This window comes from Coptis chinensis, chromosome 6, assembly GCF_015680905.1.
Source record: "Coptis chinensis isolate HL-2020 chromosome 6, ASM1568090v1, whole genome shotgun sequence".
Lineage (NCBI taxonomy): Eukaryota > Viridiplantae > Streptophyta > Magnoliopsida > Ranunculales > Ranunculaceae > Coptis > Coptis chinensis.
The window spans coordinates 41,213,373-41,236,981 of record NC_141461.1 but is presented as its reverse complement, the minus strand read 5'-3'; the positions used below and the strand labels follow the sequence as shown (position 1 = coordinate 41,236,981).

Below are 23,609 nucleotides of genomic sequence, written 5' to 3'. Positions count from 1 at the left end.
GCTATAATAAGTTCGAGAGACGGACAACATAGTTTCTGCCGTCCGTGTGTTAAATTTCAACGGATGGCAGAAATTGTGTCGTCCGTCCAAAACAATTTCAACTTAAGTTACAAAATAATGGACGGACGGAAAAAAAAAACTATGGCGTCTATATCATTTAGCACTTCAAAACAGAAAATGCAATTGGATTGGTTTTTTGATTTTGGAGTGCCAAATTGGTTGGGCAAGCTAAAAAGCATATGTGGAGCAGCCCAATTTAGTAGCTCTCCATTGGACTTGTTCTTAACTCTTCATTTTTTTAGCTTCTCTTCTTCCATCTTTCTTAACAACACCAACTTTCTTCTTTTGACCTAGGGGTGTAAAATGGGCCAGGCTGGCCCATCCCCCTTATGCTATGAGGGTCGGGCCTGTGAGGGCCAACACTTGAATTATACAGCCCTTGCCCTCACCTCAGCCCCTTTTAGAAAACTATGGGCCGGGCTGTGCAACTTGTCAATTATTCAAAACTCTTGAATACAACTTGTTTAGACTTCATTAACATATTTGGTTTTTATCAGATTTCATTAACTGATTAACATATTCATTACAAAAATTCTTGAAAACCTATCAAACTTCATTAACATATACAATAGAATATATGAATATATTCTATAGGATAGAGATATATCCATATAATACAGTTGTATCCTATAAAATATATTCACATATTCTAACAATATATTCATTACAAGAGAGAAAACCTTCATTACAATACTTCATTATATCAACTACTATACTTGAAATTTACATTTCTACCCTATGTAATAATAAGTAAAACTTAAAACCCTAAGGGTATTATACGTAATTTTGTTTAGAAAATCTAAATATCAATGAGGGGCCTTAATACGGGCTTTGTGAGGGCTTTTAGAGAGTCGGAGGAGGGCTGCCCTCATGTTTCCATATCTAGCCCTTTACCCCCCTCAAAACATGAAGGTCGGGCCATTACGCCCTCAAATTGCATGGGCTTAAATTTGAGGGCTTTTTTTGTCTATGGGCCGGGTCGGGTCGGGCGGGCCGAGGGCTTGAGGGCCGTTTTTACACCCCTAATTTGAATAACGGCAAGGTGCAACTGCTCCAATTCACGAATCCTTGGTTCAGCTACAGCAAGTCTCGATGAATTATCAAACCACAATAAGAAATTACAAAAGCGACACGACTCATCTCCAAACAATGGACAACCCCAAAATTTTCTTTTGGGATTTCGTGTTGTGTGAGACACTTTCGGTACAGCCGGATAACCACATTCGCAAAAGATTACAGAATTAGCCGAGTGGGAATTGAGAGACATGATTTTGTTTGATTTACTTTTGGTTTTTTTGTTTGGAATTGAAAGATATGAAAAACCCTACCCTAGCCTAGCTAGAACATGGTATTTATGAAGAAAAAAACGTGGGAAAAATTAGAGAATTGGGGGGAGAAATTGGAGGGAAAAATTTATCGAAATATTGGTTACTGTTTGATGGTTGATATTTGAGGTGGATGGGAGAGGGGGGGATTTAACAGTCTAGTGTACATAGTAGTCTAGTGTACATAGTGTACATATCATTCAAATAATTTAACGACATTCATATCTGGAAATCCTTTCGAAACTTACTTGTATTTTTTAGAACAAATGAAATTACGTTTCATTTTTGCGAACATTCAACAAAGTATCTTTCATTCTTAGGTCGTTAACTCCATTTTTTTTAATAAGATTAATAAAAATGTGTGTAAATAGTGAATTTCTTAAGAACTGAAATGAAGAACTGGATCCGAAAATATTGGCTAGGAACCAGTGGTTATGAATAATGTTTCACAATTTTAAGAACCACGAGGAACCATAACCAAAACCGAAACTGCAAAATTAAACGGTTCTTAGTTCTTAGTTTCTTACAACACTAATAACCGGACGATTGACACCCCTAGGTTAGAACCGGACCATTGTCGAAAATCCAAATCTAGAAGAAAATGCATTTTGGAAAGTGAAATTATTATGTCTTAATGATCCCAGCTCATTGACCCCACAATCTCAAAAATCAAACAAAATTAATTTGGAATCAGAGTAAACTAGACACTAGCTGTATGCATCATTTCTGTCTCATACTCTCCACCACCGTTTCCAATCATTTGAAAATCGATACACATAAAGTCAAAGTTCTTCCTTTAAACACAATCTAACAGTAAGTCAACGGTCCAAACATGATCTTTCAAGACGAAAGAAAAAAAAAAAGAAAATTTTCTTATTACAATCCTAGATAACCTGCGCAAAATAAGGCTACCCAAAATTTAATACAAAATGAAACTCAAATTCAACTGAAATGCAAGAAAATTTACATTTACATTTTTTCTAATATTAAATTTCACGCGGAGAAATTTAAGAAATAAAAATAAAAGCCAATATCAAAAGCTAGACATTTCCGTCACAAAATTTTTACAAATTGCAAAAAAATTCCATGAACAAAAATTTGTGGAGGAATTGTTGCTAACATGCGCACTTTGGCCTGCATTTTTAGTGGAAAAAAAAGAGGTATAAGCTCGTTTCTCTATTTAGAACTATAGCATTTTATCACTGTTGTGTACTTGTTGTTTAGTGTAAAATGTAACTTGGGCTTTTGTTTATAAGATAAATTTGTTGAAGAGTATTGGTTGAATTAGTGTAAAGTTTGGTTCTTGATTGATTTCGAGTGAGTTTTAAGGTTGGACTTGTTTTAGAAGTAGACTAGTTTGAGTGGAAAATGGAAGATAGAGAGAAAAATGGGAATGATGCAATGCAAAGACTTCAGTCCTCATTTGGGACTACTCAACAGTCTTCAATTAATCGATTTGAAATGCCTCAATTGAATACTAGTAGTTTACAAGGTCATGGTAATATGAGGTTTTTTACTCCGAATTTTAGTCCAGAGAGTAGTAATAGTAAAAGGCCTGGTATACCTCCATCACATCCACATATGCCACCAGTGTCTCCGTTTTCGCAGATCCCTGTGTCTAGAATAAGTACCCAGCAGCCGAGTTTGCAAAATTTGAGCCCTGGGCCTACACATTCTAGATCTTTATCCCAACCGGCAATTTTCTCGTTTGATTCTTTGCCTCCATTAAGCCCTTCGCCTTCGCCTTCGCCTTCAAACTACCGTGAGTGTACACCCAGTCCGGTGTCTGATTCTGTAGATATTTCCAAGGAAGATCGAGATGGGGGTATGCATGCCTCGCAACCCTTTTCATCTGGAAGAGCTATCTCTGTGCGATCTGGTGAGAGCTCTCTTCCCCCTCGTAAGGGGCACAGACGCTCTATTAGTGATATTCCATTTGGTTACGCCACTGTGATTCAGTCCTCGCCTCCACTTATACCACTGTCGGGCCAGGGAAATTTGAATCAGTCGGCATTTGTTAGAGAAAACTCGGGAAATGTTAATCCAGTTCAGTTGGTGAAGCGGGAAGGGGAGTGGGATAAAAATGGTGGTAAAAGTGCAGAAGGGATGGATGAGAGGAAATCTGAAGGAGATGCTATAGATGACTTGTTTTCTGCATATCTGAATTTGGACAATGTGGAGCTGTTGAACTCCCCGGAAACGAAGGTCAAGAATTTTAATGATATCCGTGATGATTTAGATAGTAGAGCTAGTGGCACTAAGATGAGTGGCGGTGATAGTAGTGATAATGAAACTGGAAGCAGTGCAAATGAGAGTGGGTGTAGCATTACACAAACAAATTTATGTTCGTCTAAAAATAAGGAGGCCTTCAAAAGGAGTGCTGGAGAAGATATTGCTCCTGCCAACCGCCATCGTAGAAGTGTATCAATGGATAGTTTCATGGGAAATCTGCCTAACTTTGGAGACGAATCACTCAAGTTGTCTGCCTCTGTGGCAAACCAGACATCAGTCGACGGGATCTCTAGTAATTTCAGCTTGGACTTTGCGAATGGGGAGTTCAGTGGCCCGGAGTTGAAAAAGATAATGGCTAACGAGAAACTTGCTGAAATCGCTTCAGCGGATCCCAAACGTGCCAAAAGGTGGTCTTTCTTCCAATTTTCAGTTTTGTAGCATTCGGTATAGACTAAATGCCAAGTTATGATGATGTTGTTAACACTCTATTCTGAAACTGATTGTCACAGGATTTTGGCTAATCGGCAATCAGCAGCTCGTTCCAAGGAACGAAAGATGAGGTATATCTCAGAATTGGAACACAAAGTTCAAACCTTACAAACAGAAGCAACCACATTATCTGCACAGCTGACACTGTTACAGGTGTGTATTCTTTATTCCACCCCCAAACACTGCCTCTGCCTTCCTTTTTTGTTCTAGTTACCTTCTTTTTACTTTCGACGACTGAGTTATCTGCTGTTGCAACTGACTATCAGAGAGATTCTACTGGCCTTACAAGTGAGAATAATGAGTTGAAGTTCCGTCTTCAAGCTATGCAGCAACAGGCTCAGCTGAGAGATGGTATAAGTCTATGTTACTTCCATTATATAACTCCTTTAACATTTTGATTAGAAATAACAGAAAGTAACTGCACTTTTAAATCATTGGGAAGCATTTGAATGAATAGTTAGTAGGAGCAACCCGTAAGCAGCACAGCTGACTCTCTTTCTATGTACTTTTAAATTTCCATGGCTTCGTGGAGCAGAGTAAGGGTTTCTAGCTGGAATGAGTTTCCTTCAGATTCTTGATTGAGCAACATAGTTCATTCTACTTCATCCGTACTTAACTGGGAAAGGATCAAAGGAGCAATTGTGGCCTCAATGGGATTTTTTATAAATTGGATATGCTATTTTGCAATAAATCTTTTAGGAATAGGGCTTACATAGTTATGCTTCATTCGTATTAACATCAAATTAACATCTACATTAGTTATACTGCAACATATGTTCAAAATTTAACTAAATCTTTGAAGTGGTTTGTGTGAGGATAATTCTGGATGGGTCGCTCATTTCTTTGTCAAGATGAGGGTATTTGTTAGCAGTTGTCTCAGTTTAACCCTGTGCGTGTGACACTGTTTTTATTTTTGTAATCATTATTATTACTATTACTACTATTATTTTTGTTATTATTTATTTTTGTCTTGGTCATATGGACTTGTGAGTTGTGATTAGCCTGCGGCATATAAGTCTTTCATTTGGTCGTGTTTGGCACCTTGTTGTCTCTTATAATTTCAAGTGACCTACTACTCGTGGTAAGTTTTGCGATTTTTGCATTTTGGAGTGTTATGGATTTGTTGGAAAACTTCAATCAGGTTTTATCTTTTTGATAAACAGAGCTTTTCTCACTAGCCGTCTTTGGTTTGAGTTTGGTCTGTTCAGCACTTCCCTTCTGCCCTTTTCAACCGTTTTTTCTTTCAGTTTGAGAGACTGAAGTCAAGGCTTCTTCTTTGGTGTCTGTGGCCAACATCTTAGATTCCGAGTCCACTTAACTATTGTGCTTCAATTTTTCTTTTTCTTTTTATTTTTATTTTTAAAGCTGGAGTATGACAAGTCTTTGACACTTTGATTGTCTCGCCCCTGGTGACCATTTTCACAGGGAATTTTGAAAATTGCATGTATGTCATATAACTCAAATTTTGATACTTCGCTCTCAGAGACACTTTGTATCCGTGTCGGATACAGACACAATTATGCCATGTACTAAAGGGGTGCACTGTGTTTAGCTGTGCATTGCTCTGGACTTCTGCCCCTCTAGTGCAAGGTGGTTAGGACCGTACATCTATAGTTCGAATCATATGATTCAATCTTATTACACACCTAGCATTTGAAATGCGCTGTGCTTTTGAACGAAATGCTTGATGATCTGTGTTGGGTTCTTGGTACTAATAAGTAGATGCAGTGATGAAGTCGAGCGGCCTTGTTTGGGACTATAAAGCTGTGTCACTGCAATTTACATTTAGTACTCTTAAGCTGTAGATTATCTCAGCTACTTTGTTTGTTTATGCCAATCAACCGAAGTTCATTATTGACTATGGCTAATGTGGCAGATCTAAATGAAGCATTGACTGCTGAAGTCAAGCGGCTAAAACTTGTTACTGGAGAGTCGAATGGAGAGGTGCTCCGCTCCAATCGCTTGGCTCAGCTAACAATGAACGCACAGATGTTTCAGGCCCAGCACAAGCAGCAAAACCAACTGAACAATATCTATCAGTTGCAGCAGCAGCACCAACAACAACAACAGCAGCAGCAGCAGCAGCAACAACAACAACAGCAGCAGCAGCAGCAGCAACAACTACAACAGCAGCAGCAACAACAACAACAACAACAACAATGGCAACTACAACAGCAGCAGAATCAATCCCTGTCACCGCAGCCACAACAGAACCACACTGCTACAAAGCACAAATGAAACCAATAGACTGGAGGAAAGATCAATCCTGATTCAAGATCAATCCTGATTCAACATTCGTTGCACAAGCAAGCATCTAAAAGTCACTTTAGGTCCAATAAGGTTATTTATTTATTTATCTAAAAGTCATCTCGTATAATTTAATTATGTTAGCCTCCACAATTTGGAATACACTTTTTTTTGCTCGGTTTCATCTCTCTCTTATCATGTTGTGACCCAAAAGTGAAAAATAAGTTGGAACTATGGAATTTTAAATGTTGTTACAGACATTTTGTTTTCTGCTAGCCCATAGTATCAAGAGTTGCGTAATTCTTTTGAATTCCTGCACCTTTTGTTCAGTATCTATGCACTTTTGTAGATTGAGAAGAAATAATGAGTGCTTACAACATCATGCATGGACATTTACCTCATTATACCAATACACGAGTATACATCACGACTCACAAGGCATGACTATGGTAAGGTTTTGGGCATAATCAGTTGTGCTATAAGCAAAGAGATAAATTTTCTGATAATCATGTGAAAGTGTAAAACACTACCTGACATTGGAAAGTAAAGTGACTGAGAAAAGTAAGAGTAAGTGGAACCTTACCCCAACTATTTCTCACAATAACTTTCTCAATCTGTTGACGTTATGGTCGACTTATATTCACGTACTGCAATTTTTATGCAAAACAGTTACGTATGTCTTGATTAGGGAGATAGAAAGAAGTAGATACTAGCAACTGAAATGAAGAAAACAACAACAGTTAGGTGCTAGCAACGAGCAAGGATTAGGACTCGAACGGCATGAAAAAAGTTCCCTTAGCTCTACAAAATGACTTGTCAGTTATCACAGAAACTAAAAAAATCAGCAACATCCCATCACCTCTTTCTTTATAGTGCGTTTTAGGTGAACACATTGTGGAAATTTCACGCTTGTCAGGTAACTTTTCACGCATGAAGGCATCAATTATGATAAAAGTTGATAAGTTCTGTCCTACTATCATTTTCTGCAGCAGCAACCAGTTCAACTTAAAAAATGTTCATTGGAAAACCAGACAATCCAGTCCTCTTAAGAAATCAGACTCAGACTTCCTCTACTTAAAAAAAAAGAGCAAGTAAAGAATTTCTCTCATCACTATTTTCTATTGGTAATGTAAACTTTGGTCATCCATGACCAATCCTTCACAGCATCAACCTGTACAGTCAAACAAAAGATCGTAGAGGTAATCAGTTTTACACAAATTCATTTACCAATCAATAATTGACACATGAAATGACAAATTATAAGTAAAGAATTTAATCATTAAACCCTAAAGCAGCTAATATTGTCCAGTTACTGTTAACACCATTAGGTGTTAGTCTATGATGAGAAGCCAAAGGATCATTCCAACAGAATTTTGAAGTGCAAACACTTCCCCTTATATCATTATATAGCAGTCGACTGCCAATGACAATCTTCTGTGCAGTCAAGAGGAAGCTCTAAATGAGGTTGCGAAAAGAAATTAAATGAGATTTTCGTTGCGCGCGTGATGGTCTGGTGAGCAATTTCGCAAGAAATTTCTGCCATGGCCTACCCAGTGAAATTAGTTCATGAAAAATCTCAATTTAGAAACTAACGCTAAGTTATAAATATTTCCTAATATCATTATAATAGTCGACTAAACAATAAGATTTACCAATGACAATCTTTTGTGCAGCCAAAAATTTCTTTTTGGAGAAGCAAAGAGTATGTAGTGGTTGTATATAATTAAAAGTCTCCGTGAGTAAATGGTCTAGGCAGTTCCTGTGCTTGTTTAATTATGCAAATTTGGAAAACTGGACAAATTTCAAGTAGAACAGGGGTGATTAATGATTGACTTAGGAGGTTCTTGAAACACCAAAACCATCACAAAAGAGGTGTAGGATTTTGATAAATTCTATGAAACTTCAAAATCAGCAAAGACTGCCCTGAATTTCTATCTTCTTTGTAAGGATTCTTCTGGTGGTTGAACCACCTTCTAAGTAGTTGAATCACTCCATTGTTTTTTTGTTGATATATGAGTAGAAAAATCCTTTCAAAATCTTTTGTTTACAAGAACCAAACACACTCTGGGACTAAAGTTCAAAAAAATAATAGTAAAGCCACATGATTTTCAGACAATCCTGTTTAAGATACCTTCAAGCATCGACGCGAACGTTCTGAAGCAGTAGTCGAGCATTAAGCAAAAGAGTATTGGATTCTTCATTCGATGCATCCAGCATTCGCAACTCCTTAATCTCATCCTGCCATTTCTCCATCTGTTCTTTGTGTATTCTGTGGAAAAGCAGAACCACAAAAACAAGAAGAACCAGAACATCCAAATCAATCAGGAACTTTTATTTCCCCTAAGTTACAATTCTGATTCCAATGTTTTCTTTTAATTTACTGCACTTACGTGATCATTCGCTCTTCAAACTCAGCACTGAGATCCTTGAATAGTGTTTTTCCAGCTTCCAGCAGCTCCGATACCTACTCAAAATGTTTCAACTTTATTCAAGTGATTACCATCACATAGTCAAATGAGACAGAATATATGAACAACCAAACAAGAACATTTCCATTTGTGGATGAGCATTACTAAATGCTGCAACATAGAACAATTTCCCTTCAGCTGAATAAAGTGTTACCATCACACTATACAAATAAATAAGGTGGGTGATTACGTAAACTATCCACGACACAAAGACTAATAGTATTCAGTCGACAAATACCCATTTTTTAAAATGTCATATTTACCCTTTTATATATGACATAATGAAAGAAACAGTCTAGTGATGAATATTAGTTATACCTGTTGAGTAAATTGTTCAATCCTTTCAAGAATAGTATTAATACGAATCTCCATCTCTTCAGATCCAACAATTCCGCCTCCTCCTCCTTCCGTAGTCGTCGTTTCAGCTCCTTGTTCGTTTCCACCTGTCTTCATTTCCATCTACACAACACATTTCAATTTTCACACCCAAAAAAAACAAAATATATGACGATTGATAATTTATTATTATTATTATTACGCGTTTCATCCGTTTGGGTGAAGCTTCTTCTTCCACATACTCATACTCATTCTTCTCCATTATTATTTCAACAAGCTGAAATTTCAAATGATATGTCGTTACGATATTTCAATGATTGGAATTTAAAAACATTATTAAGAAATTTGCCTTACCTGCTTTCTTAGAGAGGGAGAGTTTTTTTTCTTGTTCGAATCGCGCGTCTAATTTTTGGGAGTTTTGAATTTTGAAAATTTGTGAGAATGGAAGGTTTGTTATATATAGATGTGAGTTTCACTAAAAGACAAAATATCTTTAATATAATATATAGAAAAATGTGGGGGGTGAGTAACAGTGTTTTGGTGTGAGTCCCATGGACAATTTGGTAATTTCCAGATTTTTTTTTTCTTTTTGAGGGGTAAATTAGTAATTTAACGTTTATACTTTTTTTTTTAAAAACTCAATAGAGCCCATGTGGGTACCACATGCACAGTGGCTAGTTTCATTTATACAACAACATTTCTTCGCGGCATCATGTTAGCGTTCCTCATGTTAAGACGTTAGACATGTGTATTTAACTATGAGGACGTCTAGGGTGCGTAGGGTGCACCCAAATTTCGCGTGCGCAGGATTTTTAGCCACATATTTTGAAGGGTAAAATTGGAATAACCGGGTAAAGGAGTTTCAATTGGGTCACTAAGCTACCCATTAAACCACTAGTTGTAGCATACTTTAGTTAAACTACTACATATAGCATATACGTTAGTATCGAACAATAAATGACATATTGAATCTAGTGAACGAGATTAGGCACAGCTGGAAGAGGAGATAGTGTTGATGGAAAATTCGGTGGGACAATTGGAGCTTCAGGAAGCACTTGTGACCTATTAGCTCGAAACACAGTTGCATGTGGCCTTTTGAAGGGTGCGGTGAAGTGTTGGGGTTTATACCAATGCCAATCGATTTTCCCACTACACAGATAATTTGTATTTGAACACAATTCAACTCCAGACAAATTTTTAAATATCAACTACAACCACCCAGCTCACTAAACAACTATTAACAACAGATAATTATGTAAAGTAGAATTAAACGCATACCACATCACAAAGATATACTGTGGTTCGACCAATGATGTCTACTTCCACAAGGGTTAGTCCTTTTATAAAGTGGGAAGGAATATTACAATCTCTCCTTTTAGTCTCTCACTTTACTAGATCACTCTTATCTTTTTATATATAGGGTTGTCTCTTTGTAAAGGTTATCTCTCAATCTTGATAGCTTCCAAGATTGGGTTTTCTCTGACTTTTGTGCTGTCTCTCATGGGTTTGGCGCGCTTAGAATTGTACTACAACGGCGCATGGTGCGCTCTTGCCTTGGACGATGTCAGGCGCTTGAGCGCTGGGTGCGCTCCATATTTGCCTATGGCAGGGTGCACTTCAGAATGGCTTGTGGAGGGAGCGGGGCGCGCTCTGTCTTCTCCACACAAGCTGAAAATGAATTTCTCTCCTCTCCTCATGTGAGAGATAACTCTAACATGAAGCACTGTGTTGACTATTGTAGAGAGTCCATGCTCGTTGTCTTTCTATAGCTCGTTGTCTTTCCTCTATAGAAGCAAAACTTTTTGCAAAGTATTAGGAAACCCCGTTACTTGCTTGTGGGTCTCAAACCATGTCCTATATAAACCCAAGATTAGGTACTTCAGTAATATGATACTCTTACTCACATAGTCAATTATATGGTACTCAACGTTACATATACTTCGATAGTATGATACTATAAATCACATATTCCATAATATGATACTATGCATTACATATATTACAGGAACATGATACTATAAAGCACATAATACTTCAATAATATGATACTCTTAGTCACAAATTCAATAATAAGTTACTTAAGTTACATATACTTCAATAATATGATACTAGTAGTTTCATATATTTAAGGAATATGATACTATCAATCACATGATACTTCAATAATATGGTACACTTAGTCACATTTTCCATAATATGATACTCGAAGTTATATATAATTCAATAGTATGATACTATGAGTTTGATATACATTTAAGTGCTACAAAATTGGTGTTGAGATTGCGTCTAATCATATGATAAAAGTTTGTGTTTAATCATATGATAAAACCATTGTATCTCAAACTATTTTTCCTAAAAAGTCGGCATACTACCTGAGATTGCGTCTAGTTAGTGCAACTTTGTTTTGTATGTCATTACATTATGGATTCCAAATAGTAAATAAGATTTATGTTAAAAAGAAACCGGTTATGGAGTTCTGACAGGTTATTTTCATACTTGTCATGTGTTCACAATGCAAACGTGTTACATCAGATTGTATCTTAATTGCTAGCATGGCTGAACAGACATAACAAAATGGGCTATTACTGAAAAAGTTACAGCAAAATGAGCAAAAAGACACAGATAAGTGCTTCAGTTTAAAAAAGTTGTCAAGCGCTTGTCGAGTGCTTCAGATACATACATCATGAGCATTATAGAGTTGCAATCATAAAAATGTTAGGTTACATCTTACCAAGTTAAAACTTGCAATCAGAAAAAGAGAGAAAAATGTTAGAATACCTTACAAGGAGCCATCTTACAAAGCTATAACTGTGTAGAAGTTCAAAGTTGAACTTTGCATTACACATTACATTTTTCAATTTATTTTTAGGTTTGAGAATTCAGATAGAGTCATTTTCAGTGTAACAATGGGTTCCGCAGTCAAAGTGGTTGTTCTCTTTCTTGATGCCATCTTTACTGCATCACGAAGCCATTGAAATCCCTGGCAGCTCTTGCATTTCAAATACCTTTCTCCAACATTTAATCCATACTTGGTAGTCTCAACAGTCCTCCTCCCCTTACAGTCTTTTGTATTGCATTCACAGTTTACCCAAGGACACTCGTTCATCCAATGGCCTGGCTGAGCACACTTAAAGCATTTGTTTGTTGATGAGCTTGATCCAGAAAGTTGATCAGAAACAGCTTCATCTAACCATTGCAAATAACTTCGACATGAATCATGCTGGCACTTCAAGTACTTCCTTCCTGGATTGCTTGTTGTTTGCGATTTGCCCAACAATCTAATCCCATCACATGTAGCTTCTTTACAGCGAGAGTACATAAATTGGCACTCAATAGCGGAGTGCCCAAGTTGATCACATACATGACATTCAACCTGTGGTGAACGAAACATGTACTTCTCAATTTGAAACTCATGAAGATAGCGACAATGAACAAATGTCTCGATCAGCAACTAATGCAGAAATTAAACTTCTTAATAGGCTACTTCAGACCAATAGCTCAACCAAGTTCAATTATTCAAGAATTAGTAATCCATGAAGGAAGGAAAACCTTCACACAACCAACAAATTTTTTCATGCTCTTTATACTTGATAAATTAAAATTTATCTCTCTTAACATTTCAAAGAACAAATTCTTCGTGCTCTTTATACTTGATAAAATTCTAAGTGAAGAATGACGCTCAATAACTCAAAATTTTCTCTTATTTACCCCTAAAACTTAAACTTAATCAAACTCATGAATTTAAAGGGAACTTACCTTCATTTTTGCAAAATTAACGTGCTCTTATGCTTGCTTTGTGCTTCTTATGCTTGATTAGATCTTATGCAGTTGCAATAACTGAGATTTTTTTTTTAATTTAAAAAAAAAGGTAAAAACCCTAAACCATAACCTTAGATGTTTATATAAGAGAAAGGTAAAAGGAGGGACGGGTTATACTGTTGGAGCATACGGAAGGAACAAATGCATTGACTAACTTGTATTAAAACAGTATATGTAGCACACTACAATTAAGCCACTAGATGTAGCATACTACTATTAAATTACTATCTGTATCATACTCCTATTAAACTACTATCTGTAGCATACTCCCATTAAATCACTATATTGGATTTAATAAGTATTGCGAGCGATGGCAAAGTGGTAGACCTATATTGGAATAAGAGTCTTTTCCAATGCGTACATCATAATGAAATATGCATGTCGACGATAATTTGAACGCGAAAACTTAGCTGTAATTTGAATGTGAACACTCAAGTACCATATATACCTGTAATTTGAATGTGAACACTTACGTACCAAATATATCCGTAATTTCATTTAAAAACATAGCCGTGATTCAAAAACCAAACCACAATGTTTAGGCATTGAAACACAAACTTAAACACTTAAGTGCAACCCAAGAGTAAAACACCAAACTACGTTACAACCAGTCAGCCACAATTCTCATATGCTATTTATTGTATCATAGACACATACTATAATGATTGAAAGAAGATAAGGGCTTCTCACATTGTGTTTTTCTGCATTTTGATTTACATTTCTTTTCATAATTACTTGTCCTACTTTCTACTATATGAGGCCCTAGTATATATGCTATTATTTGATACTAGGATTACCAAATGGCATTGCCTGTAGTAGCCTAATTACAATTTAGTAGAAAGTCCATTCTCTTTTCTCTTATTTTATGGCTGTCTCCATCAAATGAAGTCCAAATGTATGTTAATTACCAATAAGAAAAGAAAACAATACAAGTTTACAATTTGATATTATGAAGGTCAGCTATACAATACATAATATTTATGTTCTACCTAATCTAACATGAGCAGAATACTTATGCTGTCATTTTCTTTTCATGTGCAGAGTACTTATGTTGTACCTAATCTAACTTGAGCAGCCATCTAACTTCTTTTAAAAAATAAAGTAAATCAAAATAAAAAACAAAGGCTCCATCAATAAACACGCCCCAAATCTGAAACAATTATAAACCTAAGATACGTGACTTTTCTAGAAATTTTTTGACAGAGTCTCTTCTGTATTTTCAACATTTCATAAATATAAAAGACCTGTCATAGCCTAAAAATTAAAACAATGTACTTCTCAGTCATTAACCCATCTACTTAACCGTCTCAAGGAATGCCGAGCAGTTAAATAACCGGTTGACAAAAATGAGATCACTACAATAGAAAGACTTAGTACGCCAAAGAACTTAAATGTCTCAACTAATTACAGATTATCCAAGCACCTCGTACAAAGCCATTACCGAAAACACAAATTAAATATATACTTCTGTGTCTGATAGCTATCAAAAGGTTTACATCATTAACAAATGGTACTTACTATACAACTTTTTAAAAGAGAAACAAAAGAGGTCCAAAGATAATACCTAGGGACCTTTTGAGTTCTGATGGTACTTACATCAGAACCCTCTAATTGGTTTGTATAACACACATGTTCTGGATACTAAAAAGCATACTCAATCTAAGAACTAATACACGATATCCAACCTGTGACATTACAATTGATATGTTGAAAGTAACCTCTAACGTACAAAAAGAAAAAGTTTCCTGTTTTTACCTAGAACTCTACCCCACATTACCTACAATGGCACCACATCAACTATCCAACATTGCACATCCATTACACAACTTACACAGATATGGACATAAGTTACAAAGTTGTATCATACAAAAACAAGTTTTATTCCCAAGCTTAGTAACCTAGCTCTCATTCCTATAACAATTGCCTCTTTGACCTAGTTACTTTGACAGGTACTTATTCTTTTACATCCTGCTGCACTGGTACTACTTCCTCCTGCTGTTCTAGTACCGGTTCACGGGATCCCAGCACTGCTACTTTGTCAGAGACTAATGGAAGCATAACACCTAAGGGAGCAAGATATGGAGGCATAGTCAGAGACCTAATGTGAACTAGTATAATGTGTTATACAGCTGAAGCTAGGTCGTACAAGAACAATCTTACATAAGGAATTACAAGCTATTCTTAATGGCTTGAAATTGTGTATACTACCAGGTAGGTTATAAGAAGATAGAGATTGCAACTAACTCAAAATTCTTAACAAGAAAGAAACCATGCCATGGTCTGTTAAAAATGAGGCGATAGAGATTTGAGAGTTAATGCAACAACTTAGCCAAGTGAAGGTTGTTATTTTTTTTAAAAAAAAGTCTAATAGAGCAGCTGACTTTTCAAGCTCCCTAAGGGGTCCAGAAGGGAAAGTTATATCATACATGTAGTAATACTGTTTATGTAGGAAATAGAAATAGGTTGTTATTAGCACGAAAACATAAAATATTCATTAAGTGTTAGTAGAGTTTCACCAAGTCGTGTCGGCAATGCATTTGTCTCCTTCGAAGTCTTCTTTTTCTGCGGGTATTTTCTCTGATACTTTCGGTATTCCACGGTGACGTTGTAATCAGGTTGGAGGAGCTCTGAAAATATTTTGAATTCATGTCATTACCACTTGCAATAATAAGATGCTTCAGAGTAGTGTGGCTTATAAAAGCCCCCGCCCGCGATAACAATCTCATTAGGAAATTTAAAATTAATATTGGTTAGACAAACTACCTGGAGTGACATCAAGTGAAGAATGTCCAGGTCGTCGGCGCAGGCAAGTTTTATTTGGGAGGCCAGCTTTAATTGCTTGGATTTCTCTCTGTTTCTCCATAGCTGGCTTCTTCTTCACTAGATCAACTAGATAGGGAAATAATAAATATTTTAGATGATAAGTCCTCAAGTCCTTATACCTTATAAAAATTTCTGGAAAAATTTAACTTTCATGATACACAAATAGATAAGGATGATAAGACACTATCGACTTACCATCCATTCCACAATCCCCGGTGCTTTCCACAGTAGTTACAACAGGAGGTGGACTTTCTGGATGACAACCTGTTGAACCTGGTGCCTCATCGACGGAGATTGGAGCTGCTTGCTCAATTGTCTCGGACCTCTTTTTCACTAGAGCATCTATATACGCCACAAAATGATATATATTAAAAAGGCAGATGAAATGGGTGTATATAAAACATCTTCTATTTAAAGAAATTCACACTCTATAAAGCAACAACATCTATTTTAACATTCTCTACACAATCTTAGACTATCACTTAATTAACTCCCCATAATTGGTCCATGTAAAGACAAGAGCAGGAGTACTTCTGTTTTTTAATTTATCAAGGAAAATTCAAACTTTGAAAATGGTAATAAAAACACATAAAAGTTGCTACAACGAACAGAATTCCTTCTCCTCTCTCCAGTGCGCCTTCCGTGTCCACAGAAGTAGGGAGTGCCTCTGTGCTACAAAAGGCAAACACGGCCAGGGCCCAGGAGTGAAAAGTGACGACACCCTACTTCATTGGAAAACCCTATTTGTCACACCCTCCCATGATTTTGAACACATAACCCCTGAACTCCTCGCCAAGAGCATCTCCATTAACCTCTAGAGAAATTGTCTTTTCATAATTATAATTGTAATTGTTTACTGGTTTTAATTATCATACACATACATTACTTTATAATATAATAAAATGCGGGAAACACGTTGCTCAATACTTGTTCTCGGTCACTTTTAGTGGATTCTTAGCTTCGGCATAGCACCAACCTTGGATAACATGTAAAAGCCTCAAAGGTGTTCCTATGTCACGAGAAACCGCATCCAACACGCCCTGTGTTATTTTTCCAAACTCATTTTCAATGGAGTTATTATGCACATAACCAAGTTTCGAATTTTTAATAGAGCCCATATTAGGTGATCATGAGACTGTAGAAACTATATAATCCTCTACAAAACATGCACATCACATGAAATGAAAATGAAAATATCAAAGACCTGTTTGGTGAAGAAACTACGTATACATTCCAGTCCAAACATTCCCAAAATTTTACCACTATAACCCAAGTGCATGAGCATGGAACACAATCTAAAGCATGGTTTAATCTTAGGTACAAAAGCAGTTTCCAACTTGCCACCATAGAATGAGCATGGTTTAATCCTAGGAACATAAAAACGTAGGGCATACAAATTGTTTTGTGCTATAAGATGTGGGACCCCATCAGGATCACTGGCCACAAATCCACCCCTGCAGATCTCTGGCTATAATATTAAGGCTACTCTGCTATCCCTTGTAAGACCAACCACATTCTTCTATATATCTGAGTGCAAGACAAGTCTTCAGCCTTTTTATTTTCTTATGGCTATCAGCTTCATTTTCAACTGTTAGGACCATGATCGAGCTGTCAAGCAACACCCTGCTTGTCCATCATGATCCCTGAGTAATCAACTTAGGCCCTGGCACTCGTCCTCGTAAGACTACCCATGAGTTTTGAGTTTTATAGTTGACCTCTCCAGAGGTGTCAACAAGAGACGCTTTGGCATCCAAAGAAGCAAGGGTGAGCTAAAACCCCGCATTCCATAATGGCATAAAAATAATACTCTAAGGGCTTCCGAGCTTAGCATCTGAACAAAGACACGACCCGTATTCTTTTCTATTTCCGGTTAGTATTTTGTTTTTTCGGAATCAGAGGAGCAGCCAAAGGGGCACCTATTTGCATTTGAAAAGCGGTAGAGTCCTCCCCTTGCTTTCGGGTTAGGAAAAGACTCTAACCTCACCATCTAAAAATTTGAAGAAAAGTATACCATATCGAGCGAAGACCGATAGATTCGGATCTGAGGATTGAGTGCGCTTTCGGCAGCCTCTGAGGGAAAGCTAGAGCCATGGACAGTATGAGACACTTTTCTGATAACCCTTTTCCACCAATTGATACAGGACCTTTGGCTTAACACCAAAAATGCTTTACCAAAGGGAAGTAGGTTCGAAAAGGTTTGTCCCGTCTGGCCCAAATCAACTTCATCACTAGTTGCAATAATGAATGCTAATGTCCTTTTCCCGTAAAATTGAATGTAGTAAATATTTTCTTACATAAAGAAATATATGTCTGGATGTGGATGACATATAGATATTCTATGGGTCTATTTTCTTCTTTCTTTCTTATTCAATTGATAGTTTGTGATCGAGGGCGGTACACTGAACACCAATATGAGATAGGTTGCAGCTATAGTCAGAACTCCAACTAGGCCAATATATAATAAAACATGACCATAACTTTTTTTTCTCTTTATATCGTTCTATTATATATAAATAACGAAAAAATCTAGGGTAGGGATTTAGCGCCTCCACTAATCTACATACAACAATTAATTTGGGAGGTTTCTTTTCTTCCTCTCTTATTAGTATTAATGCCTTTGCCGGGAGGCCTTCTTGCACCAGCTCTTATAGATAAAAGACTGTCTTAGTGTATGTCCCCGACAAAAGGGACCGACCGGTAGTTGGTATAATCAACTTTATCGATCGCGCCCTTTATGGGCACCACTCTATATCCAATTTTACTGAATCTAATAGCCAATCTTGAGGGAAACCACGAGTGGGCTCATTGCAGATGAACAAAGGAGCCTTCATAAAAGGTAGGCTGATTTATTACAATTCACCATTTGGAGTCTTTTCACTCTGCGGGGAGAATCAGCCATGTTAATCAAACGTCGACATGGCCGCGGCATCTGAAGTCGACCTTTTTAAAATGAAGCGATAAAAGAAATAACCTTTTTGCTGAACCCTACGAAAATGGATCGAGAACATGCATAACTAATCAATCTATTGAACCTTTTTTTTTTCGGGGGGCGGGGATTCATCCATGCGAGCAAGAGCACGGGGCAGGGATGCCCGTTATCCCCGTAAGGAGTTAGTGGCGAAATGTTGAGCAGAGCCCTCAAGAAAGAACAACAATAGGGGAAACTTATGGGACTAAAAACCGGGGATTCCGGCCCCATGATTTACCAATTTGTTGATGATGACTTTGTCATCATCATAACGGATTAATCGGGGAATTTATTATTATTATAGTAAATAAGATTCTATTTTTGAATGTTCCGATACTGGATAGGGCATTTGATTAAGGATATTAAACCCTTGAGAGTCAGGATAAAAAAGCTCTGTTTCCTAAGACTCTGTCAATAAAGCAGCTATAGAGCATAGTTCTATCCGGGTAGAACGTAATGTGCATCGAGTGCTGCTTTAGTCTAAAGAGAAAGAGCTAATCCAAGTTTTTAAGGAGGTTGTAATTTCCTTCTGGCTTCCACCCTCGAATGAAAGAAGTGCACGGGTAGACCGGGGATAGGAGTTGGCTATGAGCTAGACTAGAGGGAAAGCTACGAATCTAAGAGCAATGCGCTAATCAACCTAGTAGGATCGGGTAGGTAAATTAATTAATAAGGGGGTCTTAGGGCCTGGCGATGAAAGCTTTTCAAATAAACCTAATAGTGTTAAGAGGGGGGGGGGGGGTTTCCCGATTCCTTATCTGATGCCTTTATTTGATCCCGTTCCGAAGTTCCTTTGGCATGATCGTTTAGAAGTTCTTTCTTTCATAAGATAGTATTTTGATTTTCGAAAATCAAAATAGCTGTTGAGCGGAAGGGTTTTGTATTACTTGGTTGGGATAAGGGTGCAGCAGCAGTGGTAAGAGTAGGTAGTAGAACCGATCGTAATGGAAACAGCTTGAGCAAATCCCTTTCTCATTATGAACCTACTTTCTTCCGTCACGGTAAGAAGCCCAAGCAAAGGAACTACATCGAAATACAAAACATTTCCCTTCCTCACTATCATCTCGAGAGAAAGACACGAAGAAGAAAAAGATGACGGAAAAAGAAAAGCGACTTAGCTCTCTTTGGGTTCGCTTCCAACTAAGGGCTAAGTGACTTGGATAGTAAACACGAAAAAAAAAAGCCACCCTAGTGAGGTGCAATGCTGAAACTGTTACCCGTAAACCCTACGAAGTCGGAATGGGATCGGGTAGAGAACTAGTCCCTTGCCCGCCGGGATTGGAGGAGGTCTATTAGCATAGGGGACGGACTGTTAGAAGAATCCCTATGGCATCCTTAAGAGGCTCAAAGATCTTGAAAAAGAACGAGTGAGGGCGTGTCCAATCTCTTGGCGAGGAACCGCTTAAAAAGAATAAAGGCAGCACACTCTTTGTCGGAATGAAGGCGAACTGGCTTTGATGACAAGATGCTTCTGAATAGTTCTACAAGGCTGATAGACAGCAAGACTAAAGAAAAGAGGGGATATGTAAGAACATATTAGTATGGATCCTAGGGAATCACGAACCAAGGGAGGAATCTCATAAGCCAATTGTCTTGAACATTGTCTTTGTGGAAACTATCGCCCTAACTAGAGGACTTATATTGAACACAAACATGTGTATGCCTTCCAAAAACCCTTCCCATAGCAATTAGATTCTTTACTTCTCAATACTCAAGACTGTGCCCTGGAAATCTAACCCATACAAGAGCATGACTTTGAAATTGTTTATCACCAGAAAACTTAGGTGACCACTGATTTAATCTCAAAGATCGAAGTGCCTTGTTCCCAAACCCTATGGTAGTCACTTTCATCAGAAAATGTTACCATGATATAGCCTCTACCGAGAGGGGTTACCAAACATTATTTTTTGGGTGCCCATAAAACCTTAGTGATGAACCCTTTAAATTTTGATCTTTTGGAAGTCTAGTCTACCTACTAATGAAAACTTGCAAAAGTCAGGACCTATATCCACTTCTTTAATTAAGTTAAGTTAATACAAGTTGGGGTGTACTAAACCTTATAAAAAAAATTTTAAAAAAAAACTGCATCATTAATAAATTTGAAAACATGTTTACCTTCACGCATGTCTTGCATATCACATTGTGCATGCACTGAGGTGATAATGTTGTCAATCGGACTCGAAGACTTACCTGCATAACCAATTGTCGCAAATTCCAGCCCGTAAGCATCAATGATAATTATTACTTTGATGCCTATATGTATTTAAATAATTCCAGGTTACCATTACGTATTTCTGGCTCGACTTGGGGACGACCACTAGCAATGTCTCCTTCAACATTCTCTACACATCAGTTTAAATATGTGTTTATTCATTTGCACTAAAGAGTACATCATTAATTCGATAAAACTGTACATCACAACCTAAACTTACCACCACGAGAAGCACGCAGTGTTGTAGTCAGCGGCATATTTTCATCTAACAACTGCACATTGACTGGAGATGGGACACTGACTGGTTCATTTACTACATTGATCCGCTCACCTTGTTCATTGACTTCTATGTCATCAGCGCTGTCTTCACTTTCATAAGTTGGTGCCAAAAAAGGATCAGACTCACTACTCATGTCATTGGAGCCTTCCTAAACACCACTCACACTCTCATCACAATATATATCTTCACTTACATCAGCATCACTCCCGGCTTCACCAGCTCTTACTATTTCTGAATGCACGGCGAGCAAATCTTCTGGGATTACTTGCTCAGTGATACTCTCAAAGAAAGGCACAAGCAATTGAGCAAGGCGGAAAGAGCGCTTCCTCTACACCAAAACACAAAAACAAATGCAATTTTAGCTTCACAAGATATACATGGATAACTATCCACATAACAAAGGTTGAAGTTCCTAGCAAGAGGAAGTTTTAAGGGAAATCTCATCATATCATAATCAAGGTACTTTCTAAAAGCATGCATTCTAAAAAATGTCGTTAAGAACATGCATTCTAAGCAAACGTCATTCTAAACAAAAACATAGTAAACACACGGAATGAATTCATAACATATTAACCTCTTCAGTCAACTTATCCCTCAGCAATGCCTCGTGAGGGTGCAAGGGTCGAATCTGCGTGACACTGTGGCTCCTATACCACTCCAAGTAAGTTGCATGACTTGCCTCAATGAACTCTACTTGTTCCTCCCCCAAGATGAGTCGACGCATACCCAGATTTCCGATCTGCGATATTTCTTTGGACGGCTTCCGGGATTTAGGATCATCTCTCCACCTAGGAGGTGGATCCGGTATGTGTTGCTTCCGCCCAAACTGCCTCATGCATCTTTCTGGCATATACCTCTCTACAATGTCAAAGTGTATAAGCCATGTCGATATGGGCTTCGTATATGAAGCATTCAAAGCAAACTGGGGAGCATTCACCCAGGCCCCATGGCTGCCATATTATCTAAAATAGCAAACATCATACCAAGATTAGCATATACACTTCTTTGGCATTCACATTCACACATAAATAAGTAGTGATCAGCTCCAAACAACCTAATTGCACTGGTTTTTTTACGACGTGGCTAATTTGTTTATGCATGACAGATATCAAGTATAAATGCATATCGCTAATACCTAAATATCTACTTAAGACAACTATTGCACGACTAACCTTATCCGCACGTAGCGTGTCCATCTTTGCACTTAGATACTCATACGTGAGCTTTGAAGGTCTATATTTGAAGTGTTTCCACCGGCAAGCAGCTGGGAATTTAACAAAAGCAGGACACCTTGGCTTACACATACGAATCCTTTCGTAAAACCATGCCTAAAAGCAAACATCCACAATTACAATCCAATACATAGTTAATTAATAAATAACAACCCATAAAAGAATTTGAAGCTACAGCATTACAACACTTACCAACAGTAGAATTGAAGAGCCACACATGTTCAAAACAAAATTACAGTCACTTTTTCGGCCTTTGTTATTTTCTTTACGACGAAGTGATGCCTGCATGAGTGACTGGATAGGAACGCAAGCACAGCAGCACCCCAAGCATACAAGGCACAATTCTCCGTATCGGCTAGGAATGGTAGATACTTCATATGCACATGATAACCTCCTGGCTCTGAAAAAACTGTGCTTCCAATGAGGGATAACACAAACGCAATCACGCGTTGTGCTTCGCTCACACCTGCTCGTCGGCGTGCGAAGGTAGTTTGCAACCAGCACAATTTCACTGATTTCCCTCTTACCTCTGACTCTAGAGGACTTAGGCCCAAATATTTCTTACATGCTTCATGAGCGTCCAATTTTGAGTTGCCCACAATTGGTTTCCCAATTACATTTACACCTAGAATATAGGCAACATCCTCTAGTGTAATTGCTGCTTCAAAAGTTGGAAAGTGGAATGAATTAGTCTCTGGTCGCCAACGGTCAACCAAAGCAGATATCAAGTCCCAGTCCCCATGGAACCGGGTCTATTTTTTCTCAGGTGCTTGAAGCCCAAACACGCGACCATTTTCTTTTGGGCTTTAGATAATATCCAGTCATTTACTTTTTGATTGTGCTCATGTGTACGGACCACTGGCCGAACCTGTTACTCATTTAGACAAGTTATTGAATGTTAGTTAATAGAACCAAACTGAAAACTTATAATTAATAAATAGTTGAAGATAGCTAGTTACCTCTCCGTCCAAGAGCAAAGACGATATATGATCATCTTGTAAGTATAAATGCTGCATAATTTGTAGTCTGTTGTCCATGCTGCAGGGTGTAGTAGGAAGTAGATTAGTAGAAAAAAGTTAGAGCCAAAATAATTAAACTAGACCAGTTCATACAAGAGA

At 37.6% G+C, this 23,609-nt stretch overlaps 2 protein-coding genes across 3 annotated transcripts; one reads left to right on the top strand and one right to left on the bottom strand.

The window, feature by feature from the left end:
* Nucleotides 1-2,394: 2,394 nt before the first annotated feature.
* LOC147492996 (bZIP transcription factor 29-like) lies at nucleotides 2,395-6,628 on the top strand. Its single transcript, XM_086565434.1, has 4 exons — nucleotides 2,395-4,024; nucleotides 4,127-4,259; nucleotides 4,373-4,457; nucleotides 5,983-6,628. Exons 1-4 carry the CDS (start codon nucleotides 2,754-2,756, stop codon nucleotides 6,342-6,344), a joined length of 1,851 nt encoding a protein of 616 aa, XP_086421560.1. The 5' UTR covers nucleotides 2,395-2,753; the 3' UTR covers nucleotides 6,345-6,628.
* Nucleotides 6,629-7,296: 668 nt separating this feature from the next.
* LOC147492995 (knotted 1-binding protein) lies at nucleotides 7,297-9,660 on the bottom strand. 2 transcript variants are annotated; one of them, XM_086565436.1, is made up of 6 exons: nucleotides 9,512-9,660; nucleotides 9,360-9,434; nucleotides 9,140-9,280; nucleotides 8,744-8,817; nucleotides 8,485-8,622; nucleotides 7,297-7,524 (listed from the first exon to the last, which is right to left on the bottom strand). In XM_086565436.1, exons 2-5 carry the CDS (start codon nucleotides 9,417-9,419, stop codon nucleotides 8,487-8,489), a joined length of 411 nt encoding a protein of 136 aa, XP_086421562.1. In that variant the 5' UTR covers nucleotides 9,420-9,434; nucleotides 9,512-9,660; the 3' UTR covers nucleotides 7,297-7,524; nucleotides 8,485-8,486. The 2 variants fall into 2 exon arrangements, with proteins under 2 accessions (XP_086421562.1, XP_086421563.1); XM_086565437.1 differs by lacking the exon at nucleotides 9,360-9,434 and having other exon boundaries at nucleotides 9,512-9,634.
* Between the last annotated feature and the right edge of the window lie 13,949 nt (nucleotides 9,661-23,609).

Excerpts from the sequence above, each read along its gene's own strand:
- LOC147492995 (XM_086565436.1), bottom strand. The coding sequence starts at position 9,419 with ATGGAGAAGAATGAGTATGAGTATGTGGAAGAAGAAGCTTCACCCAAA. Across the intron at positions 8,818-9,139 it reads TTGAACAATTTACTCAACAG|GTATCGGAGCTGCTGGAAGC; the intron begins GTATAACTAATA and ends CATTTTGAGTAG. Across the intron at positions 8,623-8,743 it reads TTTGAAGAGCGAATGATCAC|AATACACAAAGAACAGATGG; the intron begins GTAAGTGCAGTA and ends GCTTTTCCACAG.
- LOC147492996 (XM_086565434.1), top strand. The coding sequence starts at position 2,754 with ATGGAAGATAGAGAGAAAAATGGGAATGATGCAATGCAAAGACTTCAG. Across the intron at positions 4,025-4,126 it reads GATCCCAAACGTGCCAAAAG|GATTTTGGCTAATCGGCAAT; the intron begins GTGGTCTTTCTT and ends TGATTGTCACAG. Across the intron at positions 4,260-4,372 it reads CACAGCTGACACTGTTACAG|AGAGATTCTACTGGCCTTAC; the intron begins GTGTGTATTCTT and ends ACTGACTATCAG.